At 51.0% G+C, this 17979-nt stretch overlaps 5 protein-coding genes and 1 non-coding gene across 6 annotated transcripts; 3 read left to right on the top strand and 3 right to left on the bottom strand.

Moving 5' to 3' along the window:
• Positions 1–161: 161 nt before the first annotated feature.
• BO66DRAFT_225799 (putative nucleotide-sugar transporter) lies at positions 162–1932 on the top strand. The gene is made up of 4 exons (XM_025642721.1): positions 162–353; positions 416–492; positions 570–1445; positions 1504–1932. The coding sequence occupies exons 1-4, from the start codon at positions 270–272 to the stop codon at positions 1775–1777; spliced, it is 1311 nt and encodes a 436-aa protein (XP_025507374.1). The 5' UTR covers positions 162–269; the 3' UTR covers positions 1778–1932.
• Positions 1933–2705: 773 nt separating this feature from the next.
• BO66DRAFT_225804 (putative sterol o-acyltransferase (APE2)) lies at positions 2706–5029 on the bottom strand. The gene is made up of 6 exons (XM_025642722.1): positions 4662–5029; positions 4150–4593; positions 3382–4086; positions 3028–3283; positions 2908–2949; positions 2706–2846 (listed from the first exon to the last, which is right to left on the bottom strand). Exons 1-6 carry the CDS (start codon positions 4781–4783, stop codon positions 2820–2822), a joined length of 1596 nt encoding a protein of 531 aa, XP_025507373.1. The 5' UTR covers positions 4784–5029; the 3' UTR covers positions 2706–2819.
• A 700-nt stretch (positions 5030–5729) lies between these two features.
• BO66DRAFT_225765 (AP-1 complex subunit gamma) lies at positions 5730–8964 on the top strand. The gene is made up of 5 exons (XM_025642720.1): positions 5730–5942; positions 6054–6177; positions 6242–6430; positions 6484–8596; positions 8654–8964. The coding sequence occupies exons 1-5, from the start codon at positions 5933–5935 to the stop codon at positions 8747–8749; spliced, it is 2532 nt and encodes an 843-aa protein (XP_025507372.1). The 5' UTR covers positions 5730–5932; the 3' UTR covers positions 8750–8964.
• Positions 8965–10550: 1586 nt separating this feature from the next.
• Positions 10551–12308, bottom strand: BO66DRAFT_315419 (DnaJ-domain-containing protein; the record flags this gene model as incomplete). Its single annotated transcript, XM_025643473.1, has 2 exons — positions 10551–11631; positions 11695–12308. 2 exons carry the CDS (start codon positions 12306–12308, stop codon positions 10551–10553), a joined length of 1695 nt encoding a protein of 564 aa, XP_025507371.1.
• Positions 12309–17113: 4805 nt separating this feature from the next.
• BO66DRAFT_t52 lies at positions 17114–17203 on the bottom strand. Its single transcript has one exon. It is a non-coding gene; the product is annotated as a tRNA-Asp (tRNA).
• Positions 17204–17427: 224 nt separating this feature from the next.
• On the top strand, positions 17428–17776 carry BO66DRAFT_225563 (uncharacterized protein). The gene has a single exon (XM_025642718.1). It carries the CDS (start codon positions 17528–17530, stop codon positions 17732–17734), a length of 207 nt encoding a protein of 68 aa, XP_025507370.1. The 5' UTR covers positions 17428–17527; the 3' UTR covers positions 17735–17776.
• Positions 17777–17979: the final 203 nt, after the last annotated feature.

Raw genomic sequence — 17979 nt, 5'->3', positions numbered from 1 at the left:
AACCAGCAACCAACCACCTCCCCCAAACCCCATCTTCTTCCATGATGGGTCATCAATAGAATAGACTTATCCCGCTTTCTTCTCTCTGTTCTCTATCACAGCATTTGCGACTGGCCTCTTGCGCCCCTTGGCCGGGTCTCTCTATCGCGCTTCCTTGGATAAACATTAAACCATTCCCCCCATAAATTGGACTCGTTCTCTGCGAGCTTTATCTGTATACATCGCAAAGCTCGTTTTCATTTGTTGTTAGCTTCCAACAAACAGCAATCATGGCGAGCAAAGCCACCGTCCCCTTCCTGGTCACGATGATGCTCGTGACTGGGGTTTGCAATACAATCCTCAACAAGTATCAGGTTTGACGCTCCACTGATTATCTTGCCTTTTTCGAAACATGACTGACAATGGCTGCTGATAGGATATGCAATGTGTTCGCAATTGTGACTCTCCGGACCCCAAGTATCGTCACACCTTCGAGCAACCGGTGATCCAGACGTATGCTATCTCTCCCCTCGCTCTCTCTTTCTATACCAATTAGTTATACAATGCTTATATCATCTCAATAATGATAGCATTCAAATGTTCATCGGCGAGATGGGCAGCTGGCTTGTCGTGTTATTTTCATATCTCTACCAGCGCTACATCGCTCCTCGCTTGTCCAGCAACTCCTCCCCTCTGCTGGCGGGTGGCTATCATCCCGTCCACAATGATGATGGGCTTGACGAAGAAGAGGAAGACTACACGATTCGGGGCCCCGAATATCTTCGTGATTCCACCAAGCCCGATGAATCACCTGATGGGCGCATTCGTCTCCAAGGATGGAGGATCTTCCTCCTTGCAGCACCGGCATGCTGTGACATCGCGGGTACTACTTTGATGAACGTCGGGCTGCTGTTCGTCGCCGCTAGTATTTACCAAATGACCCGGGGAGCCCTCGTCCTCTTTGTTGGTCTCTTCAGTGTGATCTTTCTCCACCGCAAACTTCACATCTACCACTGGGCTGCCCTGTTTGTGGTCGTTCTTGGCGTTGCGCTGGTTGGCCTTGCAGGCGCCCTGTTCAGCCAGGGCCATGAATCTGCCCCGGAGAACGCAGCAGCGGCCGTCACACATGCTCTCCGAGAAGTGCAGACCACTGCACGAACTCCAGAAGCCGTGCAAACACTGATCGGTGTTCTTCTCATTGCCGCAGCGCAGATCTTCACCGCTTCGCAGTTCGTGCTCGAGGAATGGATCCTGGAACATTACGCCATGGATCCTCTTCAGGTCGTTGGCTGGGAGGGTATCTTCGGGTTCAGTGTGACTGTCATCGGCTCGATCATCATGTACCTGGCTGTCGGACGGACCGAGGCAGGTCGCTATGGCTACTTTGACGCAAAGGAAGGATGGCGCCAAATTCTCCACAACCGGCCAATCGCCATCTCCAGCTTTCTGATCATGATCAGCATTGGGTAAGTTATCATGACTAAACAGTTTCGATCTTGTTGGTACTAAGTTTTTCTGCTCCAGCGGCTTCAATTTCTTTGGGCTTTCTGTTACTCACACCGTCTCGGCTACATCGCGTAGTACTATCGACACGTGCCGCACCCTTTTCATTTGGCTTGTCTCTCTAGCCCTGGGCTGGGAAACTTTCAAATGGCTCCAAGTGGCCGGCTTTGCTCTGCTCGTCTACGGAACCTTCCTCTTCAACGATATTATCCAGCCCCCACTCAAGGCTTGTCTTCCTCGTGATCGCCGCGAAAGGGTTATTCTTCTTCCCGAGGAGCCCATCGAGCATATCTAGAAGTGGGGACAGTGCACAAAACGCATAGTTGGACTCTGACCGTTTTGTCTCACAACATGATATCTCAACTTGGCTCCCTTGGGCTGGCTAAGACGGTGTTGATCGCCTTGTCTAGCTACACTCTGTTACTGTCGGGATTTTGGAGGTTATCGACTTTTTACACGTTCCATTCGGGGATCGGCCAGGAACCCCGTCTTATTGCATCATTTGTGGAACGGCGCGGGCGGGTTTCCGATTGGCCGAGTGAGTATCTTTCCGTCGCGTTTCACCATTCCAGTTATTGTCAGTTTTTGTTTTCCAGGCGTCATCATGGTCACGGAACCAAGTTTTTGCTTGTTGTTCGACTATTTGGCAAGATTTTGGTATAGAAGATGGCGCCATCGATGCAGCAGAATGGAAATAAGATATCTATCATGGTTGTTCAGTCTCTTCCATTGGTTCTTTGTATTGCATTCTAGCCGTTCTGGTAGAAATATATGCCAATGCCGCAAATGTGGCCTGGGCCAGATTTAACCCGATCGGGCGAATATTTATCTTTGAGAGCCATCTCTATAGCATTTATGGTCTGTAACCCCCTCCTCTATCGCTGTACTGGATAAAGATCCCTTACCCACGAATACCGTTCTCTAGATCCAGTCTTCTTTCTATATTCTCCCTCGGAACTCGGACTCATAAAATGAGCATGAGCAGACAAAAGCTGAAAGTCGGCATGTTGCATAAAATCAGCAGAATTGATGCTGTACAAGCACTGTAGATTGACTTGGAAAAGAAAAAAGAAATGTGGGGACGCGCTGAGAAGGAGGGGTCCATTCATGCAGTGATGACAACTATCAGGATATATATAAGGGATGATGATAACACACAGAAGAAGAGAAGTATACTTCAAGAATTGATGATAGAATATGGTATATGTGGTTGGTTGCAGGGGTGCGGGGACGATGGTAATAGCGCCAACCCTAGCTTTGTAGATGGTATGTATATATACGGGGCGAGTAAGATTGTCTATCTGAGTGTTTGTTGGTTCGTGGGGGATGGCATGAGTTCAGACGAGAACGTAGAGTGCGCACATCTGGATGGGAGGTTAAGTGTCAGTCGAGGGTCTGGGGACACCAACATTAAGTAGTACTCACCATGGATAACCCGAGAATCATCGATAGCCAGAAGAAGGCGTTCTGGTGGAGGGAGAGATTAGTTTTAGTTCCATGCTTTCTATATTCGGGAGTGGTTCGAAGTAACATGGATGCACGTACGTTGAGAATGGTCTTCCCCTTTATGTACTTGGACTGCTGGACCGCAACGATGGGCAGCTGGAGCATCATGGCGAGGAAGCCGTAGCCACGAAGCTTCTTAGTAATACAGCTCATGACCAGTTCGTGAGCGATGGCGCTGACGAGGAAGGTGATGAACATGGCGACTGGTTTGGAGAAGTGGGAGAGAGAGGGGAAGTAGACATGGCGCCGGAGAAAGTGGTGTACGGGGATGTTCCATTCCCTGGAGAATTCCAACCTGAATAAGGTAGAAACGTTTTCGTCAGCTCATGTCAACCCACATCATTAGTAGCCTCCATAAAAGCCACCAAAGGTGTCCTTGTGCAGCAGACGTACCAATCACATGAGTTCCACCAATCCGAGTAGAAATGACGGTCGGCAAAACAAGTCAGCTCTGCGAAAGCGCCCAGCACATATTCGAAGATGACGAGAAAGACAAGCAGGAAGGTGATCAGGAAAGGAAAGAGAAGCATGCTGATGGTCTCCGCCATGATCAGGGCCTTTTCAGTCATGCTTGACACGGTGTGGAGCTGGATGTTGGCCTCGCTCAAGACAGGTACAATGAACTCCTCGCTGGTCAACGTCAGAAGGAAGATGCATCCAAAGATCGCGAGGGTTTTCAGGCCGATCTCGATCCAATCCCGGTCACTGTTCCGAGGGTATTCCAACTCGTAGCACAAAGTGGGACAGAAGATGAAATCCACATAGTTGGTGACCGTCAGGTTCTGAGGATATGTCACATTGCCCATCGGCGAGGTCAGCTCCGTGGCTAGGTCCTCGCGCAACTCGGCTATCGATTCGGACCGTGCGTGTTGACTATGGCGCCGGGTGGCAGCGTGCCGACGAGGGGAGGCATCCGGATACGGCACCGGAGCTTCCAAGGACACAGAGCCGGGCTTATCAAGCGAGGACAAACGACGCTCAGTCTCGCTGAGATGACCATTGTAAAAGGCATAAGAGTGTACTTTCATCAGGATAGTCAACGTATGGAGGGTGAAGAATACTTGCGCTGTCCAGGTCCAGCGCATCATGAAGGGCCAACTGCACCTCATGGTTAGCTCAAGGAATCACGACCCCAGGAATAGTATAGCTGTCACAACCTACTTGATCCATAGGCAGGCCCAGGCCGCTTCGAAAATACTTTGCATGGCCATGCCCCCTCCTTTCCAGCGCCAAACACCACCACGAGCCCTGATTATGCGATGGAGGGGTAGCACCGCAGCGCTACTCACGACCATAGCCAGGTCGCTGACGCCCATGGACCACACGTTTGCCGACAACAGATTCCAAACTCTCACTCTGAACGGGGACCCAGTATCCTTGATATTGCGAAGCGCTGTGGTAACCACCATGATAAACAATGCGATCCAAAACAGGGTATAGAAACCGCGAAAATTGCGGTAGTCGCTTCTCGGGTCGAAATGAGACACTCGGGGCACATAGTCGATGGTATAGAAGATTCGTGTGCGTGCTCGAGCTTGTTTCCTGGCGGTGGAAATCGAATGGAGGGAAGGCGGGGCATCTTCAGGGACAGGTGTCGAATGGCCGCTAGAAAGTAAAGATTGTCAGTCTCCGAATTTGTTGGCGACTGTTGGAGTTGGTCGCTCGCTGCCTACCTTGACTCTAAGCTTTCCAAAGGAGGAACAGACGTAGGATCCGTCGTCGACTTCTTCATGGCCGGGATGACACGCGGCCGTAATAATGGGGAGTCATTCACTTTTTGAATGGCAGAAGACATGTTGGTCTAATCAGATAAGGGGATGGAGGAAAGGGGAAACAAGACAGTGTCACATCGAACCAAGTGAAGAATGAATGGGAAAAGGGGAATAATGCAATTGATATAGGAGACAATGCTGTACGTAGGTTGATCTGTTCTTTTTGCCACGCATGCAACAGGGCATGCGACAAGTAGAGAAATCCAGAAGGGGGAGGGAGGGGGGAGGGGATGTGATGCGGTCTCTTATGTGGATCCTATACTTCGAGCACAGTCAGACAGAGAGACACACACACCTTAAATCTGGCTCGTGCAGGGACCAACCGACCAAAACGAATACGAAAGGTATTCCAGGGGTTAAGTATAGAAAGGTCGGACATTGAGGCGCGGATCCGGAGTATGTTTTAAAGCCTTAAAAGCCTTCAGGAGGCGGAAGGGCGATCATCAGCATGCACCTCCTGCAGTAGAGTGGAAGTTACTGTAGATGACTAGCGCAGCATCTTGGAAAGTTGATTAATGTCATACCTGAAGCGGCTGCAGGGGGAAAGACTCGGGGAAATCGGTACTGTTGCGAGAGTGTTCAAGGTTGGATTGCAAGGACGTCATCGGAAGCGCGGTTGGGCCGAGTCTCCGCATCTTCCGTGCAGTTCGGGGTTGTTTTTGTGCCTGTCCGAGTGACCGAGTGAACGAGTGAAGTTATGATCGATGATGTAAGAATCTGCCTGTACAATACCAAGTACGTAATACGAGTACGCAGTGAGGCAGAAGGCAGAAATATCATGGCCTGATAAGTAAGGCTCCAATAGTCTGTAGCACGTGATAGCAGGCGGGAAGGAGGCACGAGGCACGCTAGACCCAACATAGACGGGGAGTGCCAAGGCGGCCAAGTCGCAGGAGCGGGCGAGGCTCAACCGCTCAACCCAGCTGGAAACTGTCTTGAACCAACCTGGTCTGCTGGCCCGATCTTTATCAGTTATTGTTGCTACAATCTCCAGTTTCACTGTCCCCCCCCCCCACCAGGATCATTTCCATTTTCCTCTCTCCTCACCTCTCTTGAGATTGCGCAGACTGGCTTCTTCGCTCTTTCCCTCACCCTCTCCGGTTCTCTTCTGTCCGGGCGACCTCCCCCCGCCTTTCTATTGCATTTCCCCGTAAGGGGTCCTTGTGCCCGCCATGGCATCCCGTATGTGAAGGAAACCCCCCCTCCTCCATCGACAACCCTACCTTATTGTCTGGCCCACGCTTTGACTCATCAGTCACTAACAACCCATTCCTTGTCGCCCTGATATCATAGTTAAGCAATTCATTCGAAATGTCCGGTCGGCCAAGACAATCGCCGACGAACGAGCAGTGATCCAAAAGGAGAGTGCGGCCATCCGTGCGTCCTTCAGAGAAGAGAGCCACGATTCAAACGTTCGGTCAGCAATGCAATCTTACACTCCCATCTTTGCCGCTAAGCAGGGTTCTTATACTTGTGGACAGGAGAAATAATGTGGCCAAGCTTCTGTATCTGTTTACCTTGGGTGAACGGACACACTTCGGCCAGATCGAGTGCTTGAAGCTGCTGGCTTCCCACCGCTTCGCAGACAAGCGGCTGGGATACCTGGGCACTATGCTATTGCTAGACGAGAACCAAGAAGTATTGACGCTGGTAACGAACTCTTTGAAGAAGTGAGTGACTATTCCAGTACCACCAGTGACCCCCTGCTGACGTCGTCTGGTAGTGACCTTAATCACTCCAACCAATATATCGTGGGCCTGGCACTTTGTGCCCTGGGAAACATCGCATCAGTCGAAATGTCTCGAGACCTGTTCCCCGAAGTCGAAGCCCTGATGTCCACCGCGAACCCTTATATTCGGCGAAAGGCAGCGCTGTGCGCCATGCGCGTTTGCCGCAAGGTTCCTGACCTACAGGAACATTTCCTAGAGAAAGCCAAGAATTTGCTGTCGGATCGGAACCACGGTGTTCTGCTATGTGGTTTGACCTTGGCAATTGATATGTGTGAGGCCGAAGAGGCCGAGGAGGGCCAAGAAGGAGTCATTGAGATGTTCAGGCCTCTCGCGGGTGGACTTGTGCGTGCCCTGAAAGGACTGACAAGTTCAGGATATGCTCCGGAACATGACGTCTCGGGTATCACGGATCCTTTCCTCCAGGTCAAGATTCTACGCTTGCTTAGGGTACTGGGGAGAGGCGATGCGGCAACGAGCGAGTCAATCAACGACATTCTGGCGCAGGTGGCTACCAACACCGATTCGACCAAAAATGTCGGTAATGCCATTCTCTACGAGGCTGTCCTCACTATTCTTGATATCGAGGCGGACTCAGGTCTCAGGGTGCTGGGTGTCAACATTCTCGGAAAATTCCTTACAAACAAGGATAACAACATCCGTTATGTCGCTCTCAACACGCTAAATAAGGTCGTCGCCATCGAGCCCAATGCCGTGCAGCGACACCGCAACACCATCTTGGAATGCCTCCGCGACCCAGATATCAGTATTCGGAGACGAGCTCTAGACTTGAGTTTTATGCTCATTAACGAGAGCAACGTCCGTGTGCTTGTTCGGGAATTGCTTGCGTTCCTGGAAGTCGCCGACAACGAATTCAAGCCTGCGATGACGACGCAAATTGGCATTGCTGCCGACCGCTATGCTCCCAACAAGCGCTGGCACGTTGACACCATCCTTCGTGTGCTCAAACTTGCTGGTGCATATGTGAAGGAGCAGATTCTGTCCTCCTTTGTCCGCCTCATCGCTACCACTCCTGACTTGCAGACCTATTCGGTGCAGAAACTCTATCTAGCCCTGAAGGAGGACATCTCACAGGAGGGTCTCACCCTTGCCGCCACCTGGGTCATCGGTGAATACGGCGACAATCTACTGCGTGGTGGCCAATATGAGGAAGAGGAACTGGTTAAGGAGGTCAAGGAGAGTGACATTGTCGATCTCTTCAACAACATTCTGAACAGCACATATGCTACTCAGACCGTAATCGAATACATCACCACGGCTTCGATGAAGCTAACCGTGCGCATGTCCGATCCCGCTGAGATTGAGCGTCTCCGTCGCTTCCTTAGCAGCCGGACCGCTGACCTGAGTGTCGAGATTCAACAGCGGGCTGTCGAGTACACTAATCTGTTTGGGTATGATCAGGTCCGCCGTGGTGTTCTGGAACGTATGCCTCCCCCGGAGATCCGGGAAGAGCAAAGAGTCTTGGGTGCTCCGACCAAGAAACGCCAGAGCAAACTGTTGAAGGATAAGTCTAAGAAGCCGGTCAAGCAGGCGGAGCAGGATATGCTGCTCGATCTCATGGGTGGCGATGCTCCAGCAACTAGCCCAACCACTAACGGCTCTCAGAACACAGCCGACCTTCTGGCAGATATCCTCGGTGGCGATTCAGGCCTGTCATCACCATCTCCTCAACCTGCGCAAAAGCCGGCTGGATCCGTCAACACTAGCGCGATCATGGGTCTCTTCGACTCCAATGGCACTACGCCTTCTCCCAACGTATCGCAGTCCGCATCCTCCGGTCTGGATCTTCTAGGAGGCGTTGGAGCTGCTGCGTCGCCAGCTCCAAGCCCTGCACCTTCGGCTCCGGTACACACAGCATACAACAAGAATGACTTGACACTCACGCTTCAAGTTCAACGTGCCAGCAACGGCAATGCGCAAATCCAGGCGCGGTTCCGTAACGTCGGAAACTCTGGCCAATTCTCCAATGTAGGATTGCAGGCTGCTGTTCCCAAGAGTCAGCGTCTGCAGCTGAATGCGATCAGCAAGGCAGATTTGGAGGCTGGTGACGAGGGGATTCAGATGCTCAAAGTAGCAGGCCTGGCCGGGGTAAGTCCCTCCACTATCCTGCAATATTCCTTGCACGTATATTAATGTTTGCCACAGGCCCTCCCACCTAAACTTCGCCTACGTCTGCGGATCACATATGCCAAGGATGGTTCAGACCCTGTGACGGATCAGGTTGACTGGACCGAGCCATGAGGCCGACGGACGACTTGACTGATATCATATCCCACTCATTGCCCGCCTGGACGCAGGCCGCGTGATCTAATCTATCTACCTTCCGCCCATTCATCTGACATCCCACTTTATCATCCCTCGCCCTCGATCATCCATTCTAGCCTAGACGATACTGCCACAATTCATACTCCATGTTCCACCTGAGCGAATTTCGTTCCTCAGCCTCAAAATGTAGCACAGTCGCCCTCTTCTATCACACTCAGCCGCCCAAAGCCAGCAGCGACCGACGTCAGACACGGAATGAGAAAGCTGTGTGATCTAACCAAAACAACAAGCCAATATGTCCTCCCTCAACCCCTTCTTTTCTAAGAACCACACACACATCATCTTCATCATCCTTCCAAGTCTGTTACATTCCATGCATGCACATCTGCAGAATCTACATACCCGCTTAGTTTCGAATCTGATATTCTGGTTTTTCCCGGCTCCCTGGTATCTCCGTGTGGTCGTGGCTGTGTGCTGTCACAAAGTGTAGTTCCTTTTTTTCTTCCATGTTGACTATCCCCAAGCTTTCTTTTTTTGCACTCTCCTTTGTCTCATGTCCTATTTCAAGTTCCATGTAAATGCTTGATGGACTGTGTACATGGGCGATGCGCATCTCCATGATTACGAGTAGGCTTTTTATTGACCAACTGGGAAATCCAAAATGACAACAAGGTTGAATCATGGCTCTCCCAGTCGCTAGACTATAATAGTTTGGCGATACTGCTTCAAAACCCCCACTCAGTAATGAATAGAGGGCTGCTTTCCTGTTCCAAAGACAGACAGAGGGGTTCGAACCATTACTGTGTGTGGGGTTCGATAGGTGGATATGTGTGGGGTTGTGTTGGGTTTTTAAACTCGGTACTTGAGCCTGAGTGGTGGTGGTGGCCCAACTCACTATGGTATGTATGTAGTAGACAGGCTGAACGTTAAGTGATTTACTACCTGGTGAGTGGGCTGGGCTTCGCTGGCTAGCTTGCGGGGAGTTTTTTTTTCTTTCTCTCTACTTTTCTTCAGTTTACGTAGGGGGCGACATTTTAGCATTGACTCCGTGAGGGGAGTTGATGCATGAATACCCAAACTATAACTTGATGAAGTAAGTATGTTTACTGTACGCAGTATCCGAATGATGATGATGATTATGATGATGATGTAGTAGTAAAGACAGACTACTTGGTAGAAGATGGAACGGGGCCTGATCAGGTGTGTTGTGTAGGTTTCATTGTTGAGATTGTGTGGGTGGTAGGTAGTCTTCTACTGTACTAAGTGGATATGTGGCTATGTGTGTTGCTGTTGCTGTTGTTGCAAAAAGTGCTTCCTCCCAAATTTCGATCATGTCACTCGTAATCATCATCATAGACTCCTGCTTCATTGAGGATATCGCCTCACCTCTTTACCCCCCTGTTCCTTGATCATCAGAAAAACAAATACACCAAACCAAGTCAAACCCCCATCCCATGCGCCGAAGTAGTTGCAAGCATAGTGAAGATAAAGCACAATAAAGATGTATGCGAAGAATGGTTGAATGTCAGAGGTCGTCGAAAATCGGAAAGAGTTAAAGTCATGGATTGAGGGATTCATCGACGGACAAACGAAGAGATACTCCGTTAAGTCGAAAGAGATATGGGTATATCAAAGCAGGCGTCTTGAACCAAGTCCTCGCTAGTAGTATGTTGTAGAGTGGAAATGGTCGCGTCGGTATGCAAGAAGTGAAAAGAAACGTGGTGAAACATCGCGATGAGTCTGTCTACTGGCGACATGCTGCTGGCTCCAGAATGACTTATTGAGCGTAAGCAGATTGACGTCTGCCTATCGGTGGATGCGGATATTCGTCCATGCGTCGGGAATAGGCATCGCGACCGGAATGGGGGATATGCTCGGGCCCAATTTCGCGTGCATACTTGTAATCACGATCCTTGCTACGGGTGTATTCCACCTCACCGTAGAGGGGTCGCGAAGAAGACTGCCTGGAGGCACTAGGTCGAGATGACGACTCATAGCGACCCGAATACTCCGCTGGGTAAGCATAAGTACTGCTGCGGACTGGTTTTGGCATAGGACGGCTTGACCCCGAACGATCTTGTCGAGGCGGCGAGTGCCCCCTTGCATGTCTTGAGGACGCGTGGGGTGGCGGCATGCTCGGCTCCACCAGGACTGTACCAGGCTCTGTCACGATCTTGTATCTGGTCTTCATCGGGCTCTCTCCAGGTGGTAAGTCCGGTGTTCCCGGACTAGAATACCCGGAATCATATTTGTCTGTATTTCGGAGCTTCGTCGTCCGAGAGTTACCGTCGTGTACCATGTGCAGAAGGAACTGCTCCGTACGACCTAAGGTCTTCGGTCGGGAATGGGACTGCGCAGTGGATGCAGATCGTGAAGATTGAAGGGAAGGCCGGATTGACGAGGATACTTTGACAGCTGGCGATGTTGCAGCTGTGGGCATGCTGGGGACCTTGGCGTCATAGGGTCGAGACTGGGACTCAATATGCTCGTAAGAGTTGTTGCGGGAACTCGAGCTTCGCACAGTTTCTTTGCTAGGCCGATTAGATCGATTCGAGCGCCGGGAGGAAGAGGACTCGGGATCGGCTGAATCGTAAGCGTGAGGACGAGGAGGCGACCGAGATGCCTGTGCCCTTCGATCAATTTCAATAGGAACGGTTCCTTTGGATCGTAGGATGTAATCGCGCGCGGTAGTGTGCATCTTCTCATGCTTCGACTCCCTGCGATCTGAGTAATCCTCCGATTCGTAACGTGCAGGCTCCGGGCGACGGGTTGATTCAGTTGGTCGAGCCTTGCGTGTGGACGACTCCCGGCTTCGTTTCTCTGAGGGCCGTTTGACTCGTACGTAGTAGGATGATGCGCTAGAATCGGAAGCCGCGCCGTCATCTTCAGACTCGCTGTACGGGGCGGCCCGTTCAGGATACCTCTTGTCGTAGGCATCCCGCTTGCGTTCCTTGGTACGGTACTTGTCGCGAGACGAGTGGGTCGTCTTGACGTTGTCCCGAAGCATCTCCTTCGCGGCGCGGGCGGCACTTAGGGGGACACTCTTCGCCTTCTTCTTCTCTTCCGCCACCTTGGTCCGTCGCTTGCCGTATTCATCGTACTTGCGAGCTGTCGGCCGTGTTCCGTCGGAATCCAAGCCGTCCTCCTCGTAGAAGTTGGTCGCATCGGCCGGAGTTCTTTCTTCGTAGATCCGCCCATTGCGGTATTCGCGGGGCCCGCTGGAACCAGAACCATTGCTTCGCGCGGATGAACCGTTGGGATTCCCGCCGCGCGCCATCATCTCTCGTCGAAGCTCCGCAAGACGAACTTTGTTGTCATATTTGGCCCTTCTTGTCTCATCGGAGAGAAGTTCGTAGGCTTGTTGGACCTTCTGAAACTCATCTTGAGCCTGACTTCGTTGGCTTTCGTCCTTGACCTTGTCGGGGTGCCACTTCAGCACCAGTTTGCGATGGGCGGATTTAATGTCAGCCAGGGTCGCATCTTTCTGGACTCCCAGCACCACATATGGATCAATGTCTGATATGGAGGAGGTCATGATGTGAAAGCTGTGATCAATTGATCAAGCACACAAGGTACAAATACCATACAAGTGTTAGTATGGTCCGGATTAGAATAGTAGAAGGGGTTTTAAGTGAGAGCAGAAAAGCGAAAGGCGTTGTGTGGCGCTGTATAAAAGGGAAATCGGAGCGACCGAGGCGGTGGACGATAAACAAGTAGCGGGAGGCGAGATTTGGGATGGAGGCAGTGTGATATTGTGCAGGTACCCTGGAGTCGAGTGGGCGGATGGACGGGGGGAACGATGGGGTGACGTGGGTTCTCGTGACGATCAATGGCTCATGCTCAAGATTTCACCAGATCGGATATGCGGCCAATTCATGGAGAACATGAGAGAACGAGGGAGAAGCGAAGGAGTGAGGGAGAAAGTGCAGCAGCAAGCAAGCAGGCAGGCAGGCAGATGCAGCCAGAATAGTAATTGGAGGGGGTGGATGGGGATGGAAAAAAGGGGACAGAGAATAGGATGACAACAGTAATAGTCAGCCAGGGGAGAAAACCGGCAGGCAGGCAAGAAAGGGAATGGCCAGCAAGCAGTTGATCAATGAAGAGAGAAGGGAAGAAGAGTGAGTAAGTAAGTGAGTAAGTGAGTAAGTGAACGAGTGAACGAGTGAGCGAATATCAAGGTATTATTACTGAAGACTGACTGGCATGAGAGTAATCAATCAGAAGGAAAACAGGCAAGCAATGGGTGGGAACGAACGAACGAACGAACCCACTTGAGGAAACTGGGGCGATGATGATGGGATGTGCTTCCGGGTAATTCTGCTCAGGGGAAAGCGAAAGTGAAAGTAACTAAATGTATAGTCAGAGTATGGTAAAGTTCAGGTCAGCCAGTCCCTCCCTCAGTCGTAGTACGGGAGAGGCGACCAACACCAGAGGGGCAAAAAAAAATATAGAAGCGAAAAAATAAAAATGAAAAGCAAAATGAATAAATAATAATCTTCTAAGGTCAGGTCCAAGCAAACTGCGCCACGCTGATTCTCTCCTAAACACTAAAAGTAGAAATGTGAAAATGTCGAAAAGATATTAATCCTCTTCCCCCAACATCCAAAAGAAGGATAGGCGTGTGAAGTGGCACCACGTTAGGAAGTTTAGTAACAATGCAGTGGGTAGTCAAGTTACTGCTGAATAGGCACACACACTCTCTCTCTCTCTCTCCTTCTTGCTCTGTGGACGATGATGAATAATACTGATGATGATGAATGATGGCAAGAAGAGCTAGAATGACAGCAATATGAGCTGGCTCAGCTTAGTCCAAGACGCTCGATGATGCCACGGGCGATTCAAAGGGTGGAGCGGGATACTGTTGGGGGCAAAGAAGGAAAGGGAGGGATGACTGATAAGTTAGTGCTGCTGCTGCTGTTGCTGCTGCCGCGGCCGCTGCTAATGCTGATGGTAGTGATAGGAAGAAATTGAGAGAGGAATAGAGAGGAATAAGGAACCCATTCCTTTACTGAGTAATCAACAAGTGCAGTCAATGATGATAAATAATCTAAAGAGAAGAAGCCCTGCCTCTTCACTTCACTTCACTTCTCCTTCGTGCTGGTAGTGACTCAGTCTCCTTCAGGCGTTTGTCGCCCTCTTCTTGAAAAAAAGAAGGAATAGGACCAATTCAGAAGCAGCGGTGAAGTGGATGAAACCAACGATGGGGACTTTTGTTCGTCCCTAATCTTCCCTGAGGTGTATTCTTCTGATGGGATAGTGACCAACAGGGAGAGGTTCATCCAATGAAGCGGTCAATTGGCAATTCTTGCCTAAGGCAATGGAAGCATCGAGTTGAGATCTCCGAGTCTTCTCTCTCTCTCGCCAGTTCCTTCTATCCTGCAGACGAGGTGCCAGATGAGATTAATATTTCCCAGGTTAACACATGGAATCTGTCAAATCGAACTGGAAACCGGAAATGATATGTGTGGTACAGAAGCTCGGTTGTTCTGGGTATACTTCGACTGCCTCCTGGTCCGTTCCCGGTCGGGGATGGAGTCGGTCAGTACTCCGTACGGAGACTGTACTGTATACCTACCTAGTAGTACTTACCATACCACACGGCATGGCACTGGCACTTGCACCACTCAGACAAACCGTCTTTCTTCTTTGGTGCTAGTGGGGGTTTTCCCTCTTGACTTCTCCTCGGTCTCCTCGGTTAGATGGAACTCAAGCAAGACTGAGGTGCCCGCCCTGAATACCTTTGCCTACTTTACTCATACGAAACTGATTAGTACCACACGCAGTCACATCTGTCACATCTACATCTTACTAAAAGGCAGCGTGTGGCCAGGAACTCGTTATTTTTGGTCTGTACCATCTCCTCCCCCTCTAATCTCCTGTCAAATGTCAGATGAGCACGCACCACCACCACCACCACCATCCATCCATCCATGATCCATCCCAGTTCACCAGGGCGACCGTCCACCGGTCAGGGTATGCGGGGCAGTCGGGACTTGGGACTTGAGAGAGTGGGTTCGTCTTTCCGATCGGCCTCGGATTTAATTCTCTTCAAATTTCCAGTCTCCAGTCGTCAGTTGGCACTGCCCTCTTGCATGCTGATTGATCAGATAGATGGTTCCAGGCCAACTAATCATCGTCGATATCGCGACCCCCATGAATCTCCTCACCACGCACCACCCGCCCTAAACCCTGTTCGGTTTGACCAGTGGCCATCAACAATCAACCTTGAACCGCCGCAGCAGGAGAACCCCGCATCACCACCACAACTCGTTGGCGCCCGCTGTGACTGCCACACACACCCTTTGCATCTCCGTTGTTCATAACTTCACCCACACCATCTTGGCTGCTCTCCGACTACCTCGATAGGTCGACGAATATTCTCGTCACCTTTGCTTTCACCGAGAGGTTTTTATAATCCAATCATCGACACGGTCATCTGCGTGCGCTTTTTTTCCCCGCTGCATCGTACTCCTGTTGCCTCACCGAGATGATACGCCGGGTTCTGCAGCCTTGAATTAGCTCGGCCTGTTGCTCCCCCCTCCCCCTCCCCCTTCACCAACCCTTCTCTTTCTTCTCCCTCTTGATATTTCTCCCTAATCCATAAACTATAGCTTATTGAACAGATTATCTTCGCATAGTGACCGAGTGTCGCCCAATTTATTCCAATCCAGCGGATACATGCAGCGACACCCAGGCTCGCGGGGGACACCAATTAGCATGGTACCTGACGAAGCATCCATGGTTATCACCGTCATCTAACATCACCGATCCGATCCGGCTTCGCGTGGAATGGTCCCGTGGGTTGGTCCCGAACGGTTCCGTGGTAATGATTACAAGTTGTCCTAGATCTCGACTACTTCGTCCCAGTGTCCATGCTCATGCCAGGTCCACCTCTCGACCTGTCCTGGCGGTTAAGTCATCACAAACTCCAAGGCGTGACCCTTTCATCTGTAGATCTATCACCTCGATCTAACCTTGCGATAAAAGCTAAAAGAACAATCGACGTGTGTTGAGGAGTATGTCTTCTACGCTTGGATTCTCACCTCGTACTGGCCTGTCAGATTACCTTGCCTGTACCACTTCAAGCTGCCTGGGTCCATGATCCCTTCAACGGGTGCCCCTCACGAAGCTGATTGTTCTCGAAGGAGTGACTGGGCCCTAGACCGAGTCATCTGCCCCAGAAGCGAGGCTTGGCCTATCATTCTGGCCGCGCACCATGCAATGATTATCTCGGCATTAGCTTGCAGGCGGATGCTCCGATCTCTCGTTGAGCGGCGTCCAATCACAGCGCAAAGGCGCGTAAGAATAGAGCGGCTACCATGGACATTCGTCAAGAGTTTTTCTCTGGGGTGGGAGCTGTAGCAGTATGGTGCGACACGTTAGCAAGAGTCTAATGGACTTTTCGCTGAGTCGGAGAGTATCTTTGTCTCTGGCTACGGCAACGTCTTGGATGCAGGATCGGCGGAGTCGATGATCGCTTGGTGATGTACAATACTCCGACTCCGATCGGCCGCTCAAGCAACCCTTGAGCCGATGGCATACGTATGACTATCTCCGATGAGTGCTGACCGAGTGAGCATGTCTCTGTCGCTTCTCGAAATTCCATGCGGTCCCGAAGACACCATACTTATCCATACAGGCAGCTTCGAGCTTTACTGGCCCGCAACATCCACAAATGGAAGCCTACCGGTAGGTGGGGCTTGGAGGCACAAGTGAATCTCCAGTGCGAGTGCCTCGTGGAAGAGTGACGGATTCGACTTCGACATACTACCTTACTAAGTATCCCTGGCTCCGCGGTCACCAGTTGAAGGCCGCACCAGGGGGATGACCGAGCGTCCACCAATAATCTCGACCACTAGCCATCCTGGCTGCATCTTATCAATCCACCCAGTCGGCGGTTACCTTACCTACTTGGCTCTAGTTTTAGCCACTAGCTCGATTGAGGGGAAACTCATGGCTATGGCCGCCTTAGCGCCCCAACCCCAGCCAGGTGGCGCTGTCCGGACTCCGGGCCACGGATGCAGATTGTAGTGGAAGTGGTCCTCGCGTTGGATGACCGATGAATCGTACATGTAATACGAAAGCTGATGCGGGGCCCACCTCAGCTGGGGTCTGACTTTACGACTGTGGCATCTCTAGACTGATCAGCATTTCATCTGGGCTGATCTGTTCCATTGCATCGGGAAAGTGGGCCTGAGAGAAACGACATGGTATAAGAACAGCCGAGCCACGCGGGTGGAGGTGGCTCATCGCTGCTCTAAAAAGTACGTACGTATTGGGCAGTTGGTTGTACCAACTGGAACTGAAGAGTATCTGAGCGGAAAGGGCGCAAAAACAAATCTCCCCGACTGGGAGTCGAACCCAGGTCTCCCGCGCTTGTTCCCGACTGGGATTGACAAGCGGAAATCATGACCGTTAGACCATCGAGGAAGCCCGTTAAAAAGGCTCGGAAGATTGTATAATGGAGCAAAAATTTTGAGCTGCGTTGAACTGCTACTTGCAGAAACAGTGGATGCTGCAGATCAAGCAACGGACCCCTCATCCTTTCCATCATATGCTCCCTGTCTCGATTGGTTTACCCCACAACTTTGGAAACCACTCGATTGACTATTCCTGCCAAATGTCCTAACCTTGAAGATCATTTAATTATGCGGGAGGTGCGCGTATATCTCTGTATGGTTTGATGACCTATTTCCAGCTCAGTCGCTGACTTGCTCTTCTTAGTCACTATCCACTATTAAGTCGATAACTACAATGGTGGTTTCTTCAACCTCGGGAGACAAGCCCCCTTTGTCCCCAAAGCCGCCCCCCCTCCCCCCACTACGGAGTACTAAGCACACTTCCAGTTTTCAGTCTTCTGTCCCTGTCCATAGGACAGGGTCAAGCGCCTGCAACCCCCTCACCAGGCGGTTCCAGATGGGTCTCCGTCATCTACTACTATCCTCGACTGGTAACCGCTGATCGAGGCACTACGACACGACACTTTACTATCGGTTCACCCAAAGGCCATCAGGATTCCAGCTGACCCCCGCCTTATCGTGTTTTGCTATAGGACAAACACGCATTTAGATGACACCCAGGCAAGAAAACATTTCATGTGATGTTTCAAACCTGACTGCGTCTTGCGATCAAACAAATGCATTATCCATGAGTCTCCTGAATGATACAGTACTAACAATAGCAGGCATGACGGATTGTCGCTCATG

The sequence above is a fragment of the Aspergillus aculeatinus genome, assembly GCF_003184765.1.
Source record: "Aspergillus aculeatinus CBS 121060 unplaced genomic scaffold BO66scaffold_7, whole genome shotgun sequence".
Classification (NCBI taxonomy): Eukaryota; Fungi; Ascomycota; class Eurotiomycetes; order Eurotiales; family Aspergillaceae; genus Aspergillus; species Aspergillus aculeatinus.
This window is presented reverse-complemented; position numbering and strand designations above follow the sequence as displayed.